The sequence below is a fragment of the Desmodus rotundus genome, chromosome 11 (genome assembly GCF_022682495.2).
Source record: "Desmodus rotundus isolate HL8 chromosome 11, HLdesRot8A.1, whole genome shotgun sequence".
In the NCBI taxonomy this organism is placed as follows: Eukaryota; Metazoa; Chordata; class Mammalia; order Chiroptera; family Phyllostomidae; genus Desmodus; species Desmodus rotundus.
In genome coordinates, this window is record NC_071397.1 from 35,272,558 (window position 1) to 35,297,647 (window position 25,090).

Genomic DNA, 25,090 nt, shown 5'->3' on the forward strand with positions numbered 1-25,090 from the left:
TTTTGAATGATTTATCCCCCTCTGAGGATAGAAACAGTAAAGTTTCCTGAGTAGCAATGAGCATCCTTAAGCTTTTGACCTCGAGATTTCATTTCTTATACCCAGGGTAAACTTAACTGCTTGATACGGAATCCTCGTCCAGGTTGTCTTTCCATTTACAGCTCTGCAGACCTGAGTTCTCATTGTCACAATGGCCAGTCAGGTTTTCTCTAAACTTTGCAGGTGCTGTCTTCATTTCTAGTAAATCTGTACCATTTCGAATGAAGTTTGCCACATGCCACAGACAGAGAAATAATTAACTTAGCATTTATAGACTCCAAAACCTGTCCTCATTTCTCTAATCTCACTCTTATTAGTCCCAACATTTTTATTCTTCTCCAAAACTATTTTACTTTTTTTTTTCTCCCTTAAAATAGGCTAAAATAATGCAGGCAGACCAGCTTTTAGGGCCCAGGTATTAGGTATATCCTGTGGCTTACCACATTTTCAAGTGCAGCATTCCACAGTTCTCCTGACACACTCACTCAGGCAGATTCTTCCTGTGTTCTGCTCACTGTCCTTGCTGTGATACTGACTTGAACTGCATTGCTGATGGACTGCAGAAATCTCAGCCAGTGTGTAAGATCTAGCTCATCAGAATCTGTAAACAAAGCCATTGAAGTGAACAGAACACAGCTTTTGCAAAGTGTTATTAAATTGGACCTAGTGTTGTTTTTTATTTTATTTTATATGTGTCATCTACACTATTAGTCTGGAAAATTTACATTGCTACATCACCTGTATATCAGGATTTTCATTATGTTTTGGTACGTGTATGTTTACTGCCGTGTCATTGAAAATTGATATTTAAAATCAGTGTTCTAGAAAAGTTTACTTGATATCTATCTAATTTTCCTTTAGAGCATATCTTGAAAGCATTGGAGACCTTTCAAAATAGGAGCCTTATTTTGCATATCTTTTAATAAGGTAAAACATCATGTGTCTCATTAGAACTATAACAGTATTTGATTTACATTTACAGGGTGCGGCACAAGTAGGTTTACAGCTGTAAACCTACTTGTGCCGCACCCTGTATCAATCTAATTGGTCTCTTAAATTCATGTTTTCTTGTGCTTTTTAAATAGAAATGTCACATCAATAAAACTCTAAAATGAAGTCAAATTAATATTCACAAACCTTCCTTTCCAGAAATTTAAAATTTCCTTCCTGGTCTTTGTAAATATATAAAATTTTGTTCTTATTTTTAAAACTAACCACTTGTGTTTTGTATGTTTCTACTGTGTGTAATGATGTTAGTATTCTATGTTATTATGTAATTGTAATGTTTGTGGTACTTACAAAGTGGATGCAAAGTAATTCCCATGTTATTGGATATTCAGCTATTTAAAAAATACAATTTTAATATAAATATACAGTAAATATGTTCTTTGGTTTAATTTTACTTTCATTATTGTGAGGTATTGAACATTTTTTTTCAAATGTTCAATTACTATTTCTGTTTACTTCTCTGTGAATTACCTATTAACATTTTGTATTAAAATATTGGGTACTCAATAATGTTTTAACACTTTAAGTATTTTTGACTGCCTCCATTAACTCTTTTTTTTTATATTTATTGATTATGCTATTACAGTTGTCCCTTTTCCGCCCCTTCACTCAACTCCATCCTGCCCACCCACTCCCTCCCACATTCCCCCCCTATAGTTCATGTCCATGGGTCATACTTATAAGTTCTTTGGCTTCTACATTTCCTACACTATTCTTACCCTCCCCCTGTCTATTTTCCACCTATCATTTATGCTATTTATTCTCTGTACCTTTCCCCCCTCTCTGCCCCTCCCAATCCCCTAATGATAATCCTCCATGTGATCTCCATTTCTGTGGTTCTGTTTCTGTTCTAGTTGTTTGCTTAGTTTTCTTTTGTTTTGGTTTTAGGTGTGGTTGTTTATAACTGTGAGTTTGCTGTCATTTTTACTGTTCCTATTTTTTATCTTCTTTTTCTTAGGTAACTCCCTTTAACATTTCATATAATAAGGGCTTGGTGATGATGAACTCCTTTAACTTGACCTTATCTGAGAAGCACTTTATCTGCCCTTCCATTCTAAAGGATAGCTTTGCTGGATACAGTAATCTTGGGTGTAGGCCCTTGCCTTTCATGACTTGGAATACTTCTTGCCAGTCCCTTCTTGCCTGTAAGGTAAGATTTCTCTTTGGAGAAATCAGCTGACAGTCTTATGGGAACCCATTTGTAGGTAACTGTGTCCTTTTCTCTTGATGCTTCTAAGTTTCTCTCCTTCTCTTTAATCTTGGGTAATGTAATGATGATGTGCCTTGGTGTGTTCCTCCTTGGGTCCAGCTTCTTTGGGACTCTCTGAGCTTCCTGGACATCCTGGAAGTCTATTTCCTTTGCCAGATGAGGGAAGTTCTCCTTCATTATTTGTTCAAATAAGTTTTCAATTTTTTGTTCTTCCTCTTCTCCTTCTGGCACCCCTATAATTCGCATGTTGGAATGTTTCAAGATGTCCTGGAGTTTCCTAAGCCTCTCCTCATTTTTCCGAATTCTTGTTTCTTCATTCTTTTCTGGTTGGGTGTTTCTTTCTTCCTTCTGGTCCATACCATTGATTTGAGTCCCAGTTTCCTTCGCATCACTATTGGTTCCCTGTACATTTTCCTCTGTTTCTCTTGGCATAGGCTTCATTTTTCCATCTACTTTTCGAACAAATTCAACCAATTCAACCAATTATGTGAGCATCTTAGTAACCAGTGTTTTGAACTGTGCATCCGATAGGTTGGCTACCTCTTCTTCGCTTAGTTGTATTTTTTCTGGAGCTTTGAAGTGTTCTGTCATTTGGGCCTTTTTTTTTTGTCTTGGCGGGTCTGTTACTTTAAGGGGCGGAGCCTTAGGTGTTCACCGGGGCGGGGTAACGCTGGTTGCTGCGCTGTGACGCTGTGCTGTGACACTGTATGTGGGGGAGGGACTGAGAGGGAGCAATGGCGCCCACTCCACTCTCCACCGGGTTTCAGCCACTCCCTCCTCTTCCCACAATCAAACTGGGCCCCTCTGGTGCTGGTTCCCGAGTGGATGGGCTTGTGCACACTCTAGGGCCCTGTGGGTCTCTCCAACGACCTCTCCTGTGAGGCTGGGAGTCTCCCCTGCTGCCGCCCCAACCCCCAGGGTTGTTTTCACTCAGAGGTTTGAGGCTTTATTTTGCTGCACTGGAGCCCTGGGTTGTGTGGTCTGCCTTGCTCCCTGCCATTTGTCTGGTTTATCTGTGCGAGAATGTGGGGCTGCGGGGTGTTACCCGCTGCTCTGCCTGCCCCGTTCTCTGCCACTCTGAGTCCGGCCCTCTCGGTTTATCTGTGCTCGAATGTGGGGCCACAGGGTCTGCTAGTGGTCAGACTGCCTGCCCTGTTCGTCCCACACTCCGCCAGTCTCCGTCCGGCCAGGACCACGGAGTCCTCTCTGCCCCGGCTGCTCGTCTCTGCCCCTCCTACCAGTCTGGATAAATGTTTATTTTTTATTTACTTGGTGTCAGACTTCCTTGCCATTCGATTTTCTGACAGTTCTGGTTGTGCGAGGAGGCGCAGTGTGTCTACCTACGCCGCCATTTTGGTTCTCTCCATTAACTCTTAATTTGGTCATATTTAATTTCTTTCTCACGATGTTTTAGTCACTTAGTTACTATACACTTTTTATATAGGTGATTCTTTATTTTTTTGTCTCACTCATTTTACTGCTCAAAACTTAGAAAAGTCATTACCTGACCAGAACTCTAATGGATATTAGTATTATTTCCTGGTATTATTTCAAGGATTAAAAAAAATAACTCCTCAAACTACCTTTAATTCAGCTTGATGTGGATATTTTAATTAACCAGTGATCATTCCATGTTCTTTCAATCCAGAGTTTCCATCTCTTTGCCCTTTTCCACCCAATGAGTATGTCAACTTATATGATAAAGGAGATCCTTTTAAGTGATGCTATAGAACTGGAATTGGGGAGTATCTTTCCTCTGTTAAAGATATCTACCAGTTAGTGCCTAGGAAATAAAAAGAGACTTTCTTTTTTATTTGGAATTTATTATTTTCTAGATATATCTTAGTATTGGTTTCAGTGTATCAATTTTGTTTGAAACCTGTAGAAGTCCTTCTCTTTCCTATATCTGACCTTTTGTTGATTCTAGGAAGATTACTTTGAGCTTTCATAGTTTATTCTGATTCATTTATTCTGAAAGAACTTGTGATTTTCACAGTGTCAAACTTTCATGCGTGCTGGCTTTTCTTATCTTCTTTACTTCATTTATTTCTTCCATGAACTATTTAAGTTTGCTTTTATTATGAGCTCTCTGAGAGCCTAAACCTTATTTAGTTGGTCCCAGATTTTTATCTTTCTTGGATATGTACTCTATAGTTTTACTAACATCCAACAAATGTTAGTATCAGGATATACTTTCTTTTGATGTAGATTAAAATGAAATATAAAAGTATGTCTAAAAAAGTCTTTAAAATAAATGGACATATAAAAGGGAAACCTTTTCAAAATACCAAATAAAAGGAGACTACAGGGATCATTTTCTTTTCTTTTTTTTTTAAGTTCAGCCTTTATAGGTCCATTTAGTACTGTTCTAGAAGTATTGAACCACCTTTTGTTCATTAAAAATATATTAATTTCTGAAGAACAAAATTACAGATTATTGTGTCTAGCACACAATTGTGTCTAACACACAGTTATGGATTAATACATATTTTCTCTGGGTATTTTGAAGATACTCAATATGCCAAAGACTTACGGCTTTTATTCTTGCTATCGAGGAATTTATGTGTCAGTCTAATTGTTCTTTTCTGTGAACATATATTATGCTTCCCTTATCTGTGAGTTTTTACTGTTCTTATGCCTGGAAAACTTTCTTCCTTTATATTTTCTTACATTGTTTCTTCTCCAGATGTCTCAATAAAAAGTCTTTATAAATATACACCTCCTTATTCTTAACCTCCATTAATGTTCGCACAATCTTTCTCTTTTCTACATTATGAATGATTTCTTTATATCTATTTCCAGCTTACTACCTTTCACTTTACCTCTGACTAATTTGCTATTTCTGTCATTCAATGAGTTTTTATTTATAATCTTTTACTTCTCAGTTTCAGTTGCTTTTATCTAATTAATGTCTGAGTTTTGGGAGATCCATTTTTGTCATTGCTGTTTAAGAGATGATGGTTTATATTCACATTCATGTGGTCACTTTTTAGTATTAGCCCATGTTTGTCTAAATTTCATCTGTAGGTATTCCCAAGAACTAAACTGGGGATGTTTTCCTCAAGATTAGTTTTGTAGCAGTTTCCTTGGTGATTTCTACCAAATATTTAAATAAGAATTAATGCGAGTCTGTCCCAAAATCTTTCAAAAAATTGAGGAGGAAGGAACATCCCTAAACTTATTATATGAGGTCAATATTACCTTGCTACCAAAGTCAGATAAGGACACTACAAAAAAAGTAAACCAGAGGCCAATATACCTGATAATTATATATGTAAAAATTATCAACAAAATATTATCAAACCAAATTCAACAACACATTGAAAGGCTCATTACACCATGATCAAGGCCATTTTATTTCTGGGATACAAGCATGAGTCAACATAGGCAAATCATTAAATGTGAAACATCATATAAAGAACTAAAGATAAAAAGCATACTATCATCTCAATGGATGCAGAAAATGCATTTGACAACATAACACCCTTTCATTAAAACAACTCACAACAAATTGGATAAAGAGGGAACTTACCTCAGTATAATAAAGACCACATAACAACCCCACATAACAACCCCACAGCTAACATCATACTCAGTGGTGAAAGGTTGAAAGCTTTTCCTTTAAAATCAGGAATAAGACAAGAGAGTCAACTCTCACCACTCAACATAGTATTAGAAGTCCTAGCCAGAGCAGTTAGGCAAGAAAAAGTAATAAAAGGCATCCAAATCAGAAAAGAAAGAAGTAAATTTTCTCTTTGCAGATGATATGATCTACTATATAGAAAATCCTAAATACTCCACCAAAACACTGTTGGCCTAAATAATGAATTCACCAAAGTTACAAGACACAATATCAACATACAGAAATCTGTTGCATTTCTGTACAGTAACAACAGAATATCTGAAAAAGAGATAAAGAAAATAATCCCATTCACAATAGCATCAAAACAATAAAATATTTAGGAATAAATTTAACCAAGGAAGCGAAAGATCTATACACTGAAAATTATGACATTGATAAAAGAAATTGAAGACACAAATAAATGGAAAAATGTACCATATTCGTGGATCAGAAGAACTGTTAAAATGACCATACTAGATACAATTTGATGCCCATTAAAATTCTAATGACATTTTTTACAAAAATAGAAAAATTCTAAAATTTGTATGAAACCAACAGGGTAGAGGAGGTGTAAGCTCTCTGTAAAGCTGCATGTAGTTTGGAAAAGAAAGGCACTTTTGTACTTGCATTTGGCTATCTTCTTTTCTTAGGAGTCAAAAATAGCTAACATTAATTGGACATTTCTATGTGCCAAGCACTGTTGCAAGTATGTACATGTATTAACTTATTTAGTTTTCAAAAAAGTTTAAGAAATAGTAGCTATTTTTATCCCCCTTTTACAGATAACAAAACTGAGGTGCAGAGAAGTGTGGTAACTCCCCAACGGTCAATAGGTAGTACACTGATGGGAAGCTCAAATGTCATCAGTTAATGAATGGGTAAACAAAAGCGGTATATCCATATAATGAACTTTGCAGAAGTAATTATTCTAAATTAAAGAAGTCAGACACAATCCACATATAGTATCATTTTATTATATGAAATGTCCAGAAAGGCAATTCCACAAAGATAGAATGTAGATTTAGTGGTTGTCATGGGCTGAGGGAATGGAGAATGGAGAGCAACTGCTGATGGAATTTCTTTTTGGGGGTTCTGGAATTAGGTAATGTGTTGGTCACAGAACTGCATTCACATATATGTATGAATGAATATATATACACATACATACCTATACAAACATGCATATATATATGGAGTTCAGGTGCTAGTGTGGGCAGGAGAACTTCAGGTTTCCAGTTTCTGTGAAGACAGGGTCACGGAAGGGTTATTGCCAGAACAGGCTGAATTTGCAAGGTCTTCAAAGGACCTAATGTTCTGGGTGGGCAGGAGGGCTAAACCTCGCCAGATGTCCTCAAATGCACACCACTGCCTCACTGTGCAGCAGCCAGAATCACCAGGAAAGCCTATGTCTCTTGGAGTGATCCATCAGTATCCTCTAGTATGTTACTCATGTAAAGGAGGGATGTTTAAAAGAATGCTGTCCATTATTGCAAATCAGATAATGAAGGATGAATTTGGACCTCAGGTAATAAATTGATTATTGGCTCATGCCACTATTTCTCATGCTATAATTGTCATATGTATCATGTCCACCTGTAATACTGTATTTTGTACTTTGTCATTTAAAGAATGTTTTTTTAACATTAAGCTGTATTTTAAGGAAATTAAGGGGAAAGTAATCTTTTCCGTATACCCAGATAGTTACTATTTTGGTTTCCTTCCTTTCTGCCTAAAGATTCTCATTTCCCATTAGTGTCATTTCTACCAAGCATGGAAAGAAGGGAGGGAGGGAGGAAGGGAGGGAGGTTGTTCTGTTAGCTCTTCTTATACTATGGGTCTGTTGTTTATACATTTTCTTAATATTACTTTCTCTCTGAAAATATCTATTTTACCTTCATTCTTGAAGGATTTTTACTGGGTATAGAATGTTGGTTGAGATTTCTTTTTATCTCAGTACTTTAGAGATATTAATCCCTCTCTTCTACCCACCATAGTTTCTGATGAAAGTCAACAGTTATTTGAATTGTCCCTGTATGTAAGGTGTCATTTTTCTCTGGCTACCTTAAGTTTGTCTTTCCATCTTTCATTTTCAGGGGTTTGGGTCCGATATATTCGGGCATTTATTTTTCATACTATTGTATATTTATTGCTTGGGGATCAGTGAGATCCGTGAATTTGTACATTTATGTCTTGCACCTGAAAATTTAGAAAATTTTCAACTACTATTTCTTCAAACATTTAATGTCTATTCTGTCCTATGTCTCTTTCTGGATTCCAATTACACTCACAATAGATATTTGTATATTACCCTATATGTCCCTGAGATTCTTTCCATTCCTCAGATGCATAAATTCTACTGACCTCTGTATATTGACTCTTTCCTCAGACACTTCCTTCTGCTCCTAAGTCCATCCACCTTGAATTCTTATTTCGCATATTCTTAAATCTCTATTTGTTTCCTTTTTAATAGTTTCTCTTTCTCTACCAGTAATTTATATCTTTTCAGTCAGGACTAGCTTTAAACACAGTTCTAATATCTGTCTTAAAATCCTCTTTTATAAACCATACCATGGAATCAGGGTTGCTGCTGCATCTGCCATGACTGAGGCAGCAGAGATAGGAATTTCCAAAGCTGTCAGTCCCAGAACTTCAGGCCTTTTGTTATCACCAGGACGCTCCTGAATCAGGAAGACTGGCCCACCATCGCTGTCCCAGAATCCTGCTGCATCTGCTGGAAACTATATCATCATTCAGAAGGGATGCCCCGAAAACTGCCTTTCACCCCAAGTAATTCTGACTATGTCTTACAAAATATCAACTGATTGGGATAATTTAAATTACATCCACATTCTTCTCTGATAGAGAATTTTAGAGATACAGTTTTAGCCTCCTTAGCTCAGGAAGCATGCTTGAAGAATGTTCAAATGGATATTCCGGTCTATCTGCTATGGATTACTGCTCAGATTATTTAACATTCATATATTCCCTTTTTCGCTATTCAAACTTTCTCAAAATATCAATAGCAACAATAGTAATGAAAACACAATGCACTAATGCTCTATAGAAAAAAATTTGTAGACCTCAAAAGGAAGGATTCAAAATCTCAATCATTTCATGTGGTATGATATTTCATGTAGTCATGTGATGATCATACCTATGTTCTGTCATAATTTTAATTTGAAACTTTATAATTTATGAACCAAATTAGAAAGTAAATCTCTGACAAATACCCACCCCCCACACAATTTGTGTTGATTTTCTTCCTTCACTGCTAGTCACATTCCCACTTTGTCCTTAGCCAGAACCTCAATTAGTTGGATTTACCCAGAATTTCAACCCTGAAGGATCTGATCTTCTGGTAGTCTCACTTCATGAAGTTGCTACAGCATTCCATTTGCTTCTACCACTTGGACATGTCAGTAATACAAGACAAACCCTGGCTTCTGCATATAATTGTCCCTGATACCACTGTATTATATAAACTCCTATTTTCCTTCCATTGAGATCAGTTGCCCTAGCTAACACAGGAACTTTTTTTTTTTTTGGCTGTTGGTAGAGTATCGTGAAGAATTCCATATAGCCAGGGGGAAATCTCAACTTCTAGTTCACAAAACCATTGTTGGGTCCCCTCATAGGAACCATTTTTTTTTAATTTTTATTGTTATTCAATTACAGTTGTATGCCTTTTCTCCCCATCTCTCCACCCCACCCAAGCTGAACCCACCTCCCTCCCCCACCTCCACCCCCCCCCTTGATTTTGTACATGTGTCCTTTATAGTAGTACCTGTAATCCCCTCTTCCCACTGTCCCCCCCCCCTTGCTATTGTTAGATTGTTCTTAACTTCAATGTCTCTGGTTATATTTTGTTTGCTTTTTTCTTCTATTGATTATGTTCCAGTTAAAGATAAGATCATATGGTATTTGTCCCTCACCGCCTGGCTTATTTCACTTAGCATAATGCTCTCCAGTTTCATCCATGCTGTTGCAAAGTGTATAAGCTCCTTCTTTCTCTCTGCTGCGTAGAATTCCATTGTGTAAATATACCATAGTTTTTGGATCCACTCGTTTGCTGATGGGCACTTAGGTTGCTTCCAGTACTTGGCTATTGTAAATTGTGCTGCTATGAACATTGGGGTGCACAGGTTCTTTTGGATTGGTGTTTCAGTGTTCTTAGGGTATAATCCCAGCAGCGGAATTGCTGGGTCAAAGGGCAGTTCCATTTTTAGTTTTCTGAGGAAATTCCATATTGTTTTCCACAGTGGCCTCACCAGTCTGCATTCCCACCAACAGTGCAGTAGGGTTCCCTTTTCTCCACATCCTCTCCAACATTTGTTTGTTGATTTGTTTATGTTGGCCACTCTGACTGGTGTGAGATGGTACCTCATTGTGGTTTTAATTTGCATCTCTCTGATGGCTAGTGATGCTGAGCATCTTTTCATATGTCTCTGGGCCCTCTGTATGTCTCGTAGGAACCATTTTCATTTGTTTATTTAGGCTTCTCAACCAAAATCCAGTGTTACAAGTATGGCAAAAACATTTTTCTAATGAATCATTAGATGTAATACTGAGAGTTCCCAATCTCACTTTTAATACCCCAGTTCCTGAACCCATGTATTCTGGCTAGGGGATAAAAAGCATCATATACTGGTCACTGGTTTAGAATCTAAATTTCCTATTATTCAACTTTATAAGGTATGGCATTCTAGTTGGAACTAATTACTAAAGCAATACATATTTCTACATTTAGTTCCTGCTTGATTCTGATTTTGTATCTAGTACAGCTGCTTGATGATGGAGTATTGCTGTGAATATCTGACTTTAAATAACATCCAATTCAAATGAGCAACTCTGGGCATGTAGTTCTTGGTGTTCTACAACAAGGAAGTCATTCACTCTGTAGTGAGGACAAATAGCATAAGGAAATATTTTTTCTATAAAGGATAATATACGCTTGTCAAGGAAGATAGGACTTTCTCCCCAAAGCCAAGGGCCCTCCTTTGTGATTTTCTTATTAGGGTTAGTTACAGGCTTCATATTGTATACTGATCAGCTCCCAAACATTGGATCAAGTAGCAGAACTTCTTGTTCCCCAACTTAGACCAGCTAGAGATCTGTATACAGTACACTACTCTAGGCCCTTCTCAGAGTTTATGGCCTTAAGATTCACTCAATATATGCATCCAAGAAGTAAATAAAATGGATTTTTATTACCTCAAAAATTCACAGAGGGCCATCAAGCATTATATATTTTCATTAATGATAGGAAATGTATACCAAAGCAACTTTTCTTTCACTTTGGAGGGTTCTTCAACCATGCAAAGACCCAGAAACATCCCAAGTGTATCAGGCACCTGAATTTTTCAATTCTCTTTCTGGAATGTATGTATTTTTCCAGGGCCTTCAAAACACCTGCCGTATCAGCATGATATCCTCAGTGCAGTGCATGAGCATGATGTCTTGTGGAAGACTTTGATGATCAGAATCCTATGAACTAAATAATGGCTCAGTTCAAACAAGTTGACAAGCCTTAAATAGGACATGAAAAGTATACTGCTATCTCCTGGGTGAATGCAGACTGCTTCATGTTATCATTATTGAGACAGCAAAAAAGAAAAAAACACTTCCAAATAAGAATTTGTGTAACAAGTATCAAAGGAAGTGTTATTGCTCATGCTAGGAAGGGAACAAAATCTGAAACAGCAGCACTGTGTAATTAAAAACACTGCCTCATTAAGTTTATGGTATTCTTCAGAATCCTCCTTTCTTCTGCACAGGTCAGATAGACAAATTTATTGGGCATGTGGTAGGAGTTTCTACCCCTGCATAAGTCAAGACTTCAGTCTGATGGTGAGCTCTCTAAGTCTTCTAGGAGAATATATAGATCAAGGCACTTTGGAAAGGCTGAGTTTATAGGAACGACTGCCCTAAACCACTGAGCCATGCAGGTAGCAACTTGGTGCTTCTGACAAGATTAAGAATTTACAAAAGTAGGAAGCATTTGAACAGAGCTGCAGGATGAGTGAGAACCATACCACCTCTGCCACAATCTGCACCAACAAAATGCATGCCCTGGGCCTTGCTTCTCTTCCATGTCTCTTCAAAATCAGGGTCTCAAATGATTAGTTCTGATTGGCAGGATGCAAATCATATCAAAAACCCTGATTACAGAGGAAACTGGGAAATTTTATTTCTAGCTCTCCAGCCCCTGAAATACAGGAGGATGTGCTAGAACAGATAATGATGGCATGGGTGTTAGACGAGTCCTTCCATGGTGTCCTCCACAATAGCCTTACCTATAATGTTATTTGAGCCCTGGCCTCCTTTTCAGCCTCTCTCAAAAGTTCCACTGTATTTACAGAAAGGCAAGTGATAATTAAGATGTAAGGAAGAAGAGAGGTCATTTTTATAAAATTGTTCACAAAAGTTTAATTACCTAATGATTATATACTTAGTTTTTGCTCTCATATGAAATTTAGTCATATTGGGGAGACAATAGTTCATAGCTATATTATGGAAAATCTCTCTCATGAAATTTTGTTCTCAGCAATGTTCTCTAATACGACTCTACTAACTCTAGAAAAACAGATTTCATTTACAGTATTTAACTTTTCAAGGGTTAGTGAATTAACCTTATATAAACTTCAATGGTTTTATATTATCCTCCTATGATATAATAACTTTTAACCCTTATTGAGCACTTACTAGGTGCCTGTCACTATGTTAACCATTTTTATTGTCTAATATAACATGTACAACAATTTTAGGAAGTAGGTGCTATGACAGTCACTATTCTGCAAATGCAGAACCTGAGACATAAAAGCTTATGTACATTGCTAGTATAAGTCAATAAGCAGTGGAGCTGGGTTTTGATTCAGACAGGGTTGGATTCAGATTCTGCAAACCTAGCTCAGTCACTACAGTCCCTTTTATTTTACTTTGAACTTTTTCTTCACTTTAAGTTATCTGATAAAGAAGCACTGAGAAAGAAGATAAATAAACATTTAGAGCATTAGCAAAATATTCAACAGAGGTTCCTTAGAGCTTAGAGTACTCTAGATAAAGAGTACTCTTTCTTTCAGACACAAACAAAAATGTAAAAAATCAGAAAATAATACGTGGTACTAGAGAGTTACGAAGGGCGTGAGTCTTAGCCAATTACATATTTAAGAAATAACAAGATAAATAACTATGGTAATATATTGATATGGTTTTATTATTAAGTTGGTAAGTTGATTTAGAAAACTATTACCAGTATGTCCCCTAGAGCAAGGGATGTAAAGGAAAAAATAAACAAATGGAAATACATCAAATTAAAAAGCTTCTGCCCTGCTAAAGAAAGCATCAGCAAAATGAAAAGGGAACCAACTGTATGGGAAAATATATTTGCCAATGATATTGTAGATCAAAACCCTCAGACAAGGGTTTGATCTACAAAATATATGAAGAACTCACATGACTCCACACCAGGAAGACCAACAATCCAATTAAAAATGGTCAAAGGACCTGAACAGATACCTCTCCAAGGAGGACATACAGAGGGCCCAGAGATCTATGAAAGGATGCTCAGCATCACTAGCCATCAGAGAGATGCAAATTAAAACCACAATGAGATACACTTCACACAAATCAGAATGGCCGTCATAAACAAATCAGCAAACAACAAATGCTGGCGAGGTTGTGGAGAAAGGGGAACCCTAGTGCACTGTTGGTGGTAATGCAGACTGGTGCAGCCACTGTGAAAAACAGTATGGAATTTCCTCAAAAAACTAAAAATGGAACTGCCTTTTTACCTGGCAATTCCACTTCTGGGATTATACCCTAAGAATCCTGAAACATCAATCCAAAAGAACCTATGCACCCCAATGTTCATAGCAGCACAATTTACAATAGCCAACTGCTGGCAAGAGCCTAAATGCTTATAAGTAAATGAGATAAAAAAGCTGTGGTACATTTATACAATGAAATACTATGCAGCAGAAAGAAAGAAGGAACCCCCACTCTTCATGACAGCATGGATGGAACTGGAGAGCATTATGCTAAGTGAAATAAGCCAGGCGGTGAAAGACAAATACCACATGATCTCACCTATAACAGGAACCTAATGAACAAAAAGCAAGTGAGCAAAATAGAACCAGAGACATGGAAATAAAGAACAAACTGACAGTGACCAGAGGGAAGGAGGCAAGGGCATAACAGAGGAAAGAAGGGGAAGGGTCAAGTCAAGGAACATATATAAAGGACACATGGACAAAGACAATAGGGGGGCAAGAATTGAAAATGGAAGGGGGGTAAGTAGGGCAGGGGAGAGTAATGGGAAAATCAAGACAACTGTAATTAAGCAACAATTTAAAAAACTAAAATATTTTCCTCCAAAAAGAAAACTTATTAATAACTAGTTATGCATGTCCAGAATTATAATAAAAATTGCTTTTGAACTCTATAATCCATTAAGTTTCTTATCATCATTGATTACTTTTAAGTTAAAATACATTATTAATATGTCAATTTGAGAAATAATCTACATTCCCTAAAGTTCACGAGAGACATGTTTCATTTAAGTATGTTAATCATTTAAACATTTTATATGTAAAAGTAATGTCTTCTTAATATGGTTTTTAAATTCATATGGAACAAAGTAGATGCTGTTTCTGGGTTTGAGATTCTCCTTGAAGCCTCCTTTCTCCCAGCTATTTAAAAAATATATTAAAGAATTTCCAGTTACAGTTATATACGTTGAATGTGATTAATAATCAAGTGGCTTTTTTCCTAATAACTATATGTGAAATAGTTTATTGTCTCCAACTGTCCTTTTAATTTTATTTAATGGTGAGTACTTTTGCTTCCCCTGGATAAAAATTTAGAACCTCTCATTTTTTTTCTCCTCACTCTAAAGTGCCTAGCTTTTGGCTTGTGGAGAATAGAGAAGTCCTCCCTCCCACCTGTACCTCTCCAGTGTGGACATAGGACACAATAGTACATCAATAGCTCCCCCACCAACATCTCCAAACTTCTCTCTTTCACCCTTTTTTTATATCTGTCTATCTATAGATAGATAGATAGATATAGACACACACACACACACACACAATCTGTGTCTAGTGGCTACAGGCTTAAGAGTTTTGTTTTGTCATCTCTTTATTCATTCTGTATGTAGTAATCTTACCATCTAAATGATTACATCCTCTTTTGATACTTAGCTAAAATTTCCATTTAATACCTTGTCATACAATTCAAAATATTAATTCCTATATAAATTTTTATTGTTATGACTTACCTATTTCATAATTTTTCTTGAGACTGACCTAGAATTATGTTGACACTTTTTATACTCCCCACAGCATGGAGCTCAGTAGCGAAGTCTTAGAAAATGCCCACTAAATATAGTGTCTGGCAGAAGTAATGCCTGCTTGAGTGTGGTTGGTAGGGTAATTATATGGGTGTAATAATTTGAACATTTCACCTAAAATATCATGTGGTGTGCTTGAGTGTGATATTATTATGTTACAGAATTAACATGCTTATGATTTTGTAAGAAAAGATTTTGTAAAAAACAGAGGTGTTACTTTTGCTGGACCCTGTATTTTAACCTGACTTGATAAAAAGTAAAAACCTGCCCCTGCTGGTGTGGCTCAGTAGACAGAGTGTGGCCTGCAAATGAAAGGGTCGCCAGTTTAATTCCCAGTCAGGGCACAAGCCTTGGTTGCAGGTCAGGCCCCCAGTAGGGGGTGTGTGAGAGGCAACCACACATCGACGTCTCCCTCTCTCCCTCCTTTACCCTCTCTCTAAAAAAAAAATTAAAATTTTTTTTTTTTTAAAAAAGTAAAAACCTATTCATTTTTATCCTCAGTTTCAGGTACAGCATTGTGTCTCTCAGAGTCTGGTAACCCTGGGAAATTGCAGCTTGTTAAGAAAATCTGTAATATCTCTGCTTCTATCAGAAGTAAATAGCTTCATTGATGATCTGGAGGCCATCAATCAGGTACTTGAAACTATAACTTTCCTTTATTGTTAATACAGCTATAGGCTTTTCCTCCCCGTCTCCACACTTCTTGAAAATCTGATATTTTAGTTATTACCTTATTTCTAATGTATGTGAATATTACTGCCTACTGAAATTATAGAAAGATAGCTCAGGAAATAATTTTCAAAGTAATAACATCTTGTCATCTGTATTTGTATATATGTATCAATGGTGCCACTGCTGACAGCAATGGAATGCTTAGGTGAGTGGCCTGAGATCTCCACGCAGGCAGCATGTGCCTATAGCAAAGCAGGAAGGGGAAAGGGTGCTAAGTGCAGAACAGCCTCTGACCAGGGTTCTTTTTCCTAATTGCTTTTGAGAACCATCTGGCTAACTTTTAAATATCTTGTCACGCTAAATACCATTCATATTACTTGGAGGTCTCTGTGGTTAAGGCTGTCCAGGTGATTCCAGTGTATACCCAAAGCTGAAAACCAGGGCTCTAAGCCCTTTCATATGTGCCAAGTCTTATGTCACTCTTGATGAATATGTCTGAGGAGCAGCAGTCATTCCCATATTTTACTGTTGACACTGGTATATTATATATTCATTTTGTTAGCTCGTTAATATTATTGTTGTTTTTGTGGTAGAATTAAGTATAAGTAAAGGAAATCAGAGGCAGGGAGAATGTTTTGTTAAAGAGGAAAATTAATAATAAAAACATATGTATATAATTCCAAGTAGCTTTTAACCAAGTTCTTTTATCTAAGTTCTCTATATTTAATGATATCCCAAAATATTATATAACCTAATTGAATTCACTGAATAACTTGGTAAATCATCCAGTTGGAAATTTTTTCAAGTGACTACTAAATGATAAAACTCTCTTAAGAACTCTGTTAAATAATTTTTTAAAAATAATTGCTATTGATCTCAAGGACCTAAAAGCCAATTTGAGAAAGAAATAAGGCATGTATAGTAATTGGGGGGAAAAAATGAAGCATTAAAATACATGGTGCTGTTTGCAGGAACTCCAAGATCAAGGAAGTGATCAAGGTAGGTTACAAGTCCCTGAAAGACTTCGTGGGAAAGGAATAACTTGAAAAATGCCTTTGAGTTGAGAAAGAGAGAATAGCAGAATATAGAGAACCAGGTGTTTCTGTAAAAATGTGTGGCAAGGATTCTGAGGAAACAGGTGAGGTCATGGCGTTTAAAAACAGAGCATACTATGGGAAATTAGTTTAACCTAATGAGATTATTCATATGGAGAATAACAATCTACAGAAAAGAAATTTTATTTAATTTTCACAAAACTCCTTGAAACAGTTATAATTTTTATCTAGTTTACAGATAAATCAAACCTTAGAGCAGTTAAACAATTTGACCAAGGTAGCAGAAAGAACATATGCTAAAGACATAACTCAAACCCTGGTTTTCTGATTGTTATGCAGCTAAGATAATACAAGAATAGTAACTACTTTTCTGCTGGTAATATGTGTTAATATGTTTTACATGAACTTTCCCTATCAATTCTTCTAATAGCCCATCAAGATGTTAGTATTGTTATTTAAAGACAAGGAAACTATTAGTTAACTTCAGCCAATTTATGTCTAAAAGGATGCATGAATAGCTATGGAATTGTAGGGAGGGCTGAAGAGACTCCGGGCCTTGCTTTCATGCATGACTCCCATAACCACGCAGCAGAATTTAACTACCAAAGGAATTGCTGCCTTTGCTATAGTGACCTGTGAGCTGCTGCTACCAAGGGTCCAGAAAACAGTCTGGCTGCATTGTAAACTGCCAAATGGATGCCCTGTACCTGTCTCACTGTGTAAATCAGTTTCAACTAAAGTTTTAGTAAGTGCATTTGTTTCTGCACCAACAACATATTCAGAACCCTAGCACCGATGAAGTATAGAAAACATAGTCCTTTGTTTTTTCATCTTTTTCACTGTAAAAGGATGATAGAATTACTACTAATGTTGTCAGTCCAAGTTGCCCCTTACATAAAAGGATCAGAGATTCAGTAACAAGCTGGTAAGAGATGGAGTCAGAGTAAGGCAAAGGGCGTGAATACAGGAAGGCCATTTATTTGGGAAGTATACTACAATAAATCTTCCACAAGCAGCAATAATCACTGGAAATAGGAGGTGTTATCCAAAGGACGCATGGAAAGATTTAGGAGAGAGGAGAATCAGTGGAAACATTAATATTGTAAAACTAAGAGCTAGGGAAGATGTTATCACTGAGATGAATTAGGTAGCTGGGAGGGAGTGCTTGTTGGTAAACCAAGTAAGTTGAGTTTGGATATTTTGAAGTTGAGGAAACATTGAAGTAATGTAAATGTAGGCAGACAGAAATATGAAACTTAGCTTGTATTATCTCAGAAAACATCAGAGAAAAGAGAGGATCATACATTGAAAATTGAGAAATATCACTATATGGCAATCATGAAATCATAGAGAACAGGGACTCAGAAAAGTAAGGTGGAATGGGAAAAACAGATAAACAAGAAAATAAGACAAGTTTGACTTTAATACTATGTTAGTTATTATACATCTCAAGCCAAAATGGTTTAAAAATTTTGTCAGATATAAATAATATATACTTATTATATATAATGTGGATTTTGCAGAAAATCTATGCATAAAAATACAAATATTAAAATCATACTTCAAATTTTATGTTTTCTTTATATCTCTTGGACAGAGTCATTTGCTCCCCCAAAATATTGATATTACATAGTACTTTGTTTTGTATTCTGCTTTCTTATTAAGAAAATGTAATGTTTTTAGGGACTCAAAAGTATTTTATAATGCTCCTGCTCCTTAATTTATTTAGTCTTCTGTTGGACATAGGGGTTATTGCTATATGGATTTTGCCCTCTGATATAAAATTAAATCATTTTCTGAAACTGATTTATGGAGATATATTTCAGAAGTTGACTTTATCGAATTAACTACATTCAACTCTTATTGGTGATTTGTATTCCAAATTTGCATATAAAGATGATGTATTAGAGAAGTATATAAAATGTCTAATTATTTTAATACAATTCCTCAGAAAGTCTGAAAAATAATTTTAAAAGTCATGAAAATTTACCGTTAACAGTATTCTTCCCAATAGCAAAAAATCTGAACAAATATTTGAGTTAGTGAATTAAAGACAAAAGGCAGTACTGAATTGTGATTGTAGAGATAAGGGAAACATCGTGTGAGTCCTGTGAGGGCCTCGAATTTTGGGTTGGGGCCCTTTCTGGACTGGCATGGCTGGAGCCCAGCCAAATCATAGCAGCTTCCCAACATGAAGGGGCAGACATAGGAGCTCAGGAGCACTGATGTCAGGGTCATGCAGAGAAGAAAACTGTGAAGAGAAAGAGCTCAGGAAATTTATAGAGGTTTGTTGATTATTTGTTGAATACTAAGGACATTTCACAAGGCCAAGTGAAGAAAAACTACTCAGTAAAGAACTACCACAAACAAGCTGTGAGCTGAACAATGGCCAGAGCTCACACAGTGCTTAAGGCAATCTTAATTCTATCCAGGCATACTGGCAATACTTTATCTAATACTGGGCATTCAGTAGAGCCCCTAACAGGTCAACATTAGCAGTTGATTTATAGTCCTGGGATAATATAGTCTATGGTAGATGGATTCTAACAAAGCTAATAAACAAGCCTTGAGAGGATCTTGCCGATTCACAGATATATTAACTGCCTGCTAGAACAATATAACATGGAACCTTAACAACATGCTATCTTCAGTGTCTAGTAGCCATTCAGAAATCACAACATATGAAGAAGCAAGAATGTATAACTCATAAACATGAGAAAAAATCAGTTAATGAAAATAGAACAGAAATGGCAGAACTAATGGAATTAGCATGCGAGTACCAAAATAACTATTATAAATATGTTAAAAGAAAACTCGAATAGTAAGGGGAAAAATAGGAAATTACAACATAAAAATAATATATATTATAGTTGTTAAACACTATTCTAAACAGTTCATATATGTTTATGTAAAAAAGGGTTTTACATATACTTTTTTGTTTAAAATAGGTAACTATTAATTTTAATGTTTACATAATGTCATTTAATTCTCCCAACTACACAGTGAAGTAGTACTAGGATCAGGATTAGGCAGTTTAAATAGCCAGCCCAGAGTCACTGTAAACATCACCAGGTTTTTGAACCCAGGAAGTCTGACTTCAGTGTCTGGAAGATAAACTAGACATGTTTTCTGTTACTGAATGACCACTTTAGTTTTTTGTATTTCACTGACACAGTTTAAATTTTAATTTGCCTTCTGCAACTGGTATATTATCTGTAGAAGTAAAATTATTCCTTCATATATAATCTACTGTGAACCAGATTTTTGAGAAAGTGTATGTGTATTCTCTTATCTTGTCATCCTTTGCCATAGCTGTGTTTTTTTGAAGCTGTTTTCTTGGGTCTTGAAAAATTGTTTATGTAATGCTGAGGATAAAACTTCACTAATATTTTGACAAATACATATTTTGTATTACCCTGCTTGGAGTCTTTTCTTTATCAATTGATTAAAATTAAGAGTTTTGCCCTGGCTGGGCAGCTCAGTTGATTGGAACATCGTCCCATACACCAAAAGGTTGCAAGTTCAATTCCCAGTAGGGGTACATACTTAACTGTGGTCTGGTCCCTGGTCAGGGTGTATACAGGAGGCAGCTGATCGATGTTTCTCTCTCACATCAATGTCTGTCTATCTGTCTCTTTCTTTCTCTCTCTCATGTCCTCTCTCTCTAAAATCAACAAACGTATCCTTGGGTGAGGATTTAAAAAAATAAGACTTAGTAGCTATCATTCTTTTTGGAGTGAGAGAATTTTTTCCTCATTAATTATTGTATATTTACTATCTTGTGACAAAATCACCTCAGTTTTCTATTTATTATGAAAATAACTTTGAAAAAGTGGCCCCTGTAGGATTTCATAGACTTCTGGCATATTGATTTCCTAAAAGCCTGTCTTCTTTGGTTCAAATCTGAGAACAGAATGAAGACATTGATTTTTAATTTCTCAATTATTATGCCATTGGGACACTGTGTTGCAAAATTTGTGACTCCTTTAAGTGTCTTTCTTCTTTTTAGATAAGATTTAAGCAGCTTCCTTATCTAGGAAAGCCAGGGTGTGACTATCTCTATAAAAAGAAGAGCTTGTTTTTAGCAAATTCTGTTTTGTTTTTAAGAATTTTATTAATAAGTTTATAGGTTTCTGTACATACCTAGATGGTATGCGATTTTCACAGATGATTCTGACCTTATGATCAGGCATTGCTAAATTTTTTTACTGCTGAAAGCAGATTTATGTATTTTATTTTCAGATTTTAACAAAAGTAGTGTTTTGCTCATTAGAAAGGTAACATGGAAAAAGAAGCATGAATGATTCGTTTATCTTTATATCAATATTGAAGAATCCTAACTCCAGTCCTAGCTCCAGTCTGGGCCTCATTAACCAACCAATTGCCTTGAGGCAGGGATAAGTTGGTAGGTGGCCAAGACAGCATTTTATGAAGAAGCTAAAATCGATAGAAAGTTTCTGCGGTGTGTCAAGTAAAATCAGATAGGAAAAAGACTAGAACAAGGCACAAGGTAGATAATACAGAGGTTCAGTGGGGGTGCCAAGGCTCAGCCCTTGCAAAATAGCTGCTGACACTGAGCAAACTCACAGTTGGATTGAACCCTATGAATCTGAGAGGTCTTATTCATTACCAGCTTTACTAATAATTTCAAAGAGAAAGGTAATCACAGGGCACAGAGGAAGGAGAAAGAGATGTGGGACATCCTGTGTGGTTCCCAAGATCCTTGTTTTGAGACATTATTTCTATCCTCAAAAAATACATGAGATCCTCAAGTGAGATTTTTGAGGTGTTCCTTGCAATAAAGCTTTAAGTTGTTACAAATCTCTATTTTATAACCCAGATAATTTTACAGATTATTTGGCAATCTCCATGAAGAAATGTTTCATAGATTGAATCTATTTAGTATAAGTAATTCTTTAGCTCTCAACTTTCTACTAAGGACATTCAATAGATGAAATTTCCTCCTAAGAGCAACTAGCAGGAGGACCACTTGAGGAGATAGGCCTCGTCATCAGTCTCCTTTTCATTCTCCTGGGCACACCCCGAGTCTGTACCACCAGCTTTATCTTCTTCCTTCCAATTTACTATCAAGTTCCCAAGGCTTCCGTGTGCTAGGAGAACAATTTTCAACCCTTTTCATCTTGTGGCACACATCTAAAATACTGCGGCATACCAAAATAATTTTTTTGCCAGTCTGACCAAAAAATAGGTGTAATTTTGATTCATTCACAACCCTTTCTGGGTTGGCTGTTATCATTTTTTAATTTGGAGCACATCAGTTGAAAATCTCTGTGCTAGGAGATGTTTATGGAACCAAGTAATCTGAGAAAGAAAATTTCTTTAAGAAGGTGTATTTTAATTTTTGACATGGGAAATAGGTTTATGGTACTTCCCTCAAAAATATGTGTGACTTATAACAAATAAAAGATGAGTACTAAGATGATGCAATGAACTATGCACTGATAAAAAAAGAGATAAGCAAGCCAATAGAAAAATAAATAACAATGTGAAAAGGCAGTTTAATAGAAGAGGAAACACGAAAGGAAAACTAATGTGATGCTCAACCTCAGCAGTACCAGGGAAATGCAAAATTACAAAAGAGTGAGATGTTTCATGATTTACTGGTTAGATTGACAAATTTTTTAAAAAGTTAACTTGATATCAATATCAAGTGTTAGTGATTTGGGGGAAATGGAATTCATCACTGGATAAAGTGAAGGACGTATATCCTCCAAGATACAGCAGGCCTACCGTCTCTGTGCAGAGGAGACCTGTATAAGGTTGTAGATTTTAACATTTTTGTAATAGTCAGAAATTGGAAATAACAGTGTTTATTTTTAAAAGATGGCTGGACATGTTATATCAAAAATGGATATTCTGAAGCAGTTAAAATGAATGTTAGGTCTTCCTCTATTAACAGTGATAACTTTTGAAAGCATCATTTGAGTTATAAAGAAGAATGAAGTATCCAAGGAAGAAAAATACTCTAATATACAGTTTTGAAAATTATATATACAAAACTGTTCATACACACACACGGCACTCTTTCAGTATATCCATACTTTCAAAATTTCTTTTAATTCAGAATCTGAAGTAAATATGAGAAAATATTAATAGGTGTAGAAAATATACAGGGTGGGGCAAAAGTAGGTTTATAGTTGTTAGTATGTGAAATAGTTTATTCTTGTATTATTGTTTGTTAATTATTGTATTATTTTCCATGCAAATAACTGTAAACCTACTTTGACCTACCCTGTATTGTGTGTACCAAGAGCTATGTGTTTTTGGATTATGAAATATTTTATGTTGAAAAAATATTTCAGAATTAAAAGTATAAAATAGATTCTAAAAGAAGAAGTCCCATTGCATATCAGAACTATATTAATGTAAAATGAAATCTCAGTTTTTAATGGAAATTTTACAGAAATGTTTTCCTCCTTTATAGAGTTCATACCTTTATCTAATCAGCATGTTTTTGGTTACAGTAGCCAAGCTATTAAAAATGAGTAATGCTTTGGAATACTTATAAGGATGAGGTGAAATCTACATTTACAGTATTATGCATGTATTTATATTAAATACTTCAGAAGCTTAGTATTTACAAAGTAGATGAAATTTCTACATAAAAATAGATTTTTTAAATTGGAAGGAAAGCATATTAGCAGAAGAAAAACTAAAACATTCTGGTGCTCACATCAGAAAGCATTTTTGCTTTACAGATGTCTTTTTAACTTATTAAATAAAAGCTAAGCAACTCATTTATAAAAACAGAACATGCAAATTAAAGAGTCTAAATCTGGAATGAGTTTGTATATACTTTCTCCAAAGTAAACTAATTTTCTTTATCATGGCAAAATGTAGAATACCATAAATATTTTAATAAGATAAAGAGAAAAATAATCATCGCTCTGAGCAAAAAAACAGCTGACCTATTTCAGTTGAGAGGGGAACTACATTACTTTCTGAAAGTATACATATTTTGATCATAGTAAGATCTAGAAAGCCTGGCTCCTTAGCAGCAGTCCATCAGGGAGAACAGAATTTACATCAAACTGCTCAAGTGGACAAACAGAGATTAGTAGTCATTTTTGTTTAACAAGAACCTAGGAGAAAATCCTGGTAATGACCTCTGTTTTAGATTAGTGACACTTCTCCTTTATCAGTGTTTTTGATGCAAACAATGAAATATTAGGTAGGGATTAAACAAGGTTTAAAACTCCCCAATGTACATGATTGGTCTACCAGGGGTGTCCACCCCACAGCCCACAGACGGCATGCCACTCAGGATGGCTGTGCTGCCCAACATAAAGTCATAAATTTATCTAAAACATAATGAGATTTTTTTCATTAGTGTTTGTGTATTTAATGTACGGCCCAAGACAACTCTTCTAGTGTGGCCCAGATAACCAAAAGTTTGGACACCCCTGGAAACATTTCTACATTGTTGAAAGTCTTTCTAAAGCTACTGCTTAATAAGAAAATATATGAGCTCCACTGGCAACAAAGGTGAAAGTTAGCTAGGACATTTGCCACATAAAGACTAGATCTTTTTTAAAAAAGCCTCCAAGTTAAATCATTGTGCCTGAGAGCATGAGCTTTGGAATCAGATGCCAGGTTAAATTGTCGTATGACCTCTGAAGTAGTCTGTCTTATCTACAAATCAAAGCTGAAGGCTCCAGAATGAATTACAAGTGCATAGGCAGTACAGAACAGAGGAACACGTTACATTAACCATTAACCATGTTACATTTAACCACTTGGTAAAATCCTCATGTAGAGGAAAACAACTGTACAGGAAAAACAACTCATTTTCTTCAACAACTAGATTGCATTATAATGAGAAGAGCAAGGAGAAAGAAAGGAGGGAGAAGCCTATATCTTAAGAGACTAAAGAGACATATTGACCTGTTGGTGTATGTCAGAGATTGATGAGCTGTGGTCTTTGGGCCAAATCTGGCCTGCCACCTGCTTTTGTAAATAAAGTTTTATTGGGACCCAGCCATGCCTAGTCATTTATGTCTTGTTTACGGCTGTTTTTGTACTAAAACAACAGACTTAAGTAGTTTCAACAGAGGCCATATGCTCTGAAAAGCATCAAAGATTTACTATCTGGCTCTTTACAAAAATGGTTTGCCAGT

At 35.9% G+C, this 25,090-nt stretch overlaps 1 protein-coding gene across 1 annotated transcript in view; it reads left to right on the forward strand.

Moving 5' to 3' along the window:
- MEI4 (meiotic double-stranded break formation protein 4) overlaps positions 1–25,090 on the forward strand; it is a 144,434-nt gene that overhangs the window by 75,442 nt on the left and 43,902 nt on the right. The window contains exon 3 of the mRNA XM_024576656.3: positions 15,727–15,858. Within this exon, the coding sequence (XP_024432424.2) occupies positions 15,727–15,858 (132 nt within the window). The remainder of the gene's footprint in view (positions 1–15,726; positions 15,859–25,090) is intronic.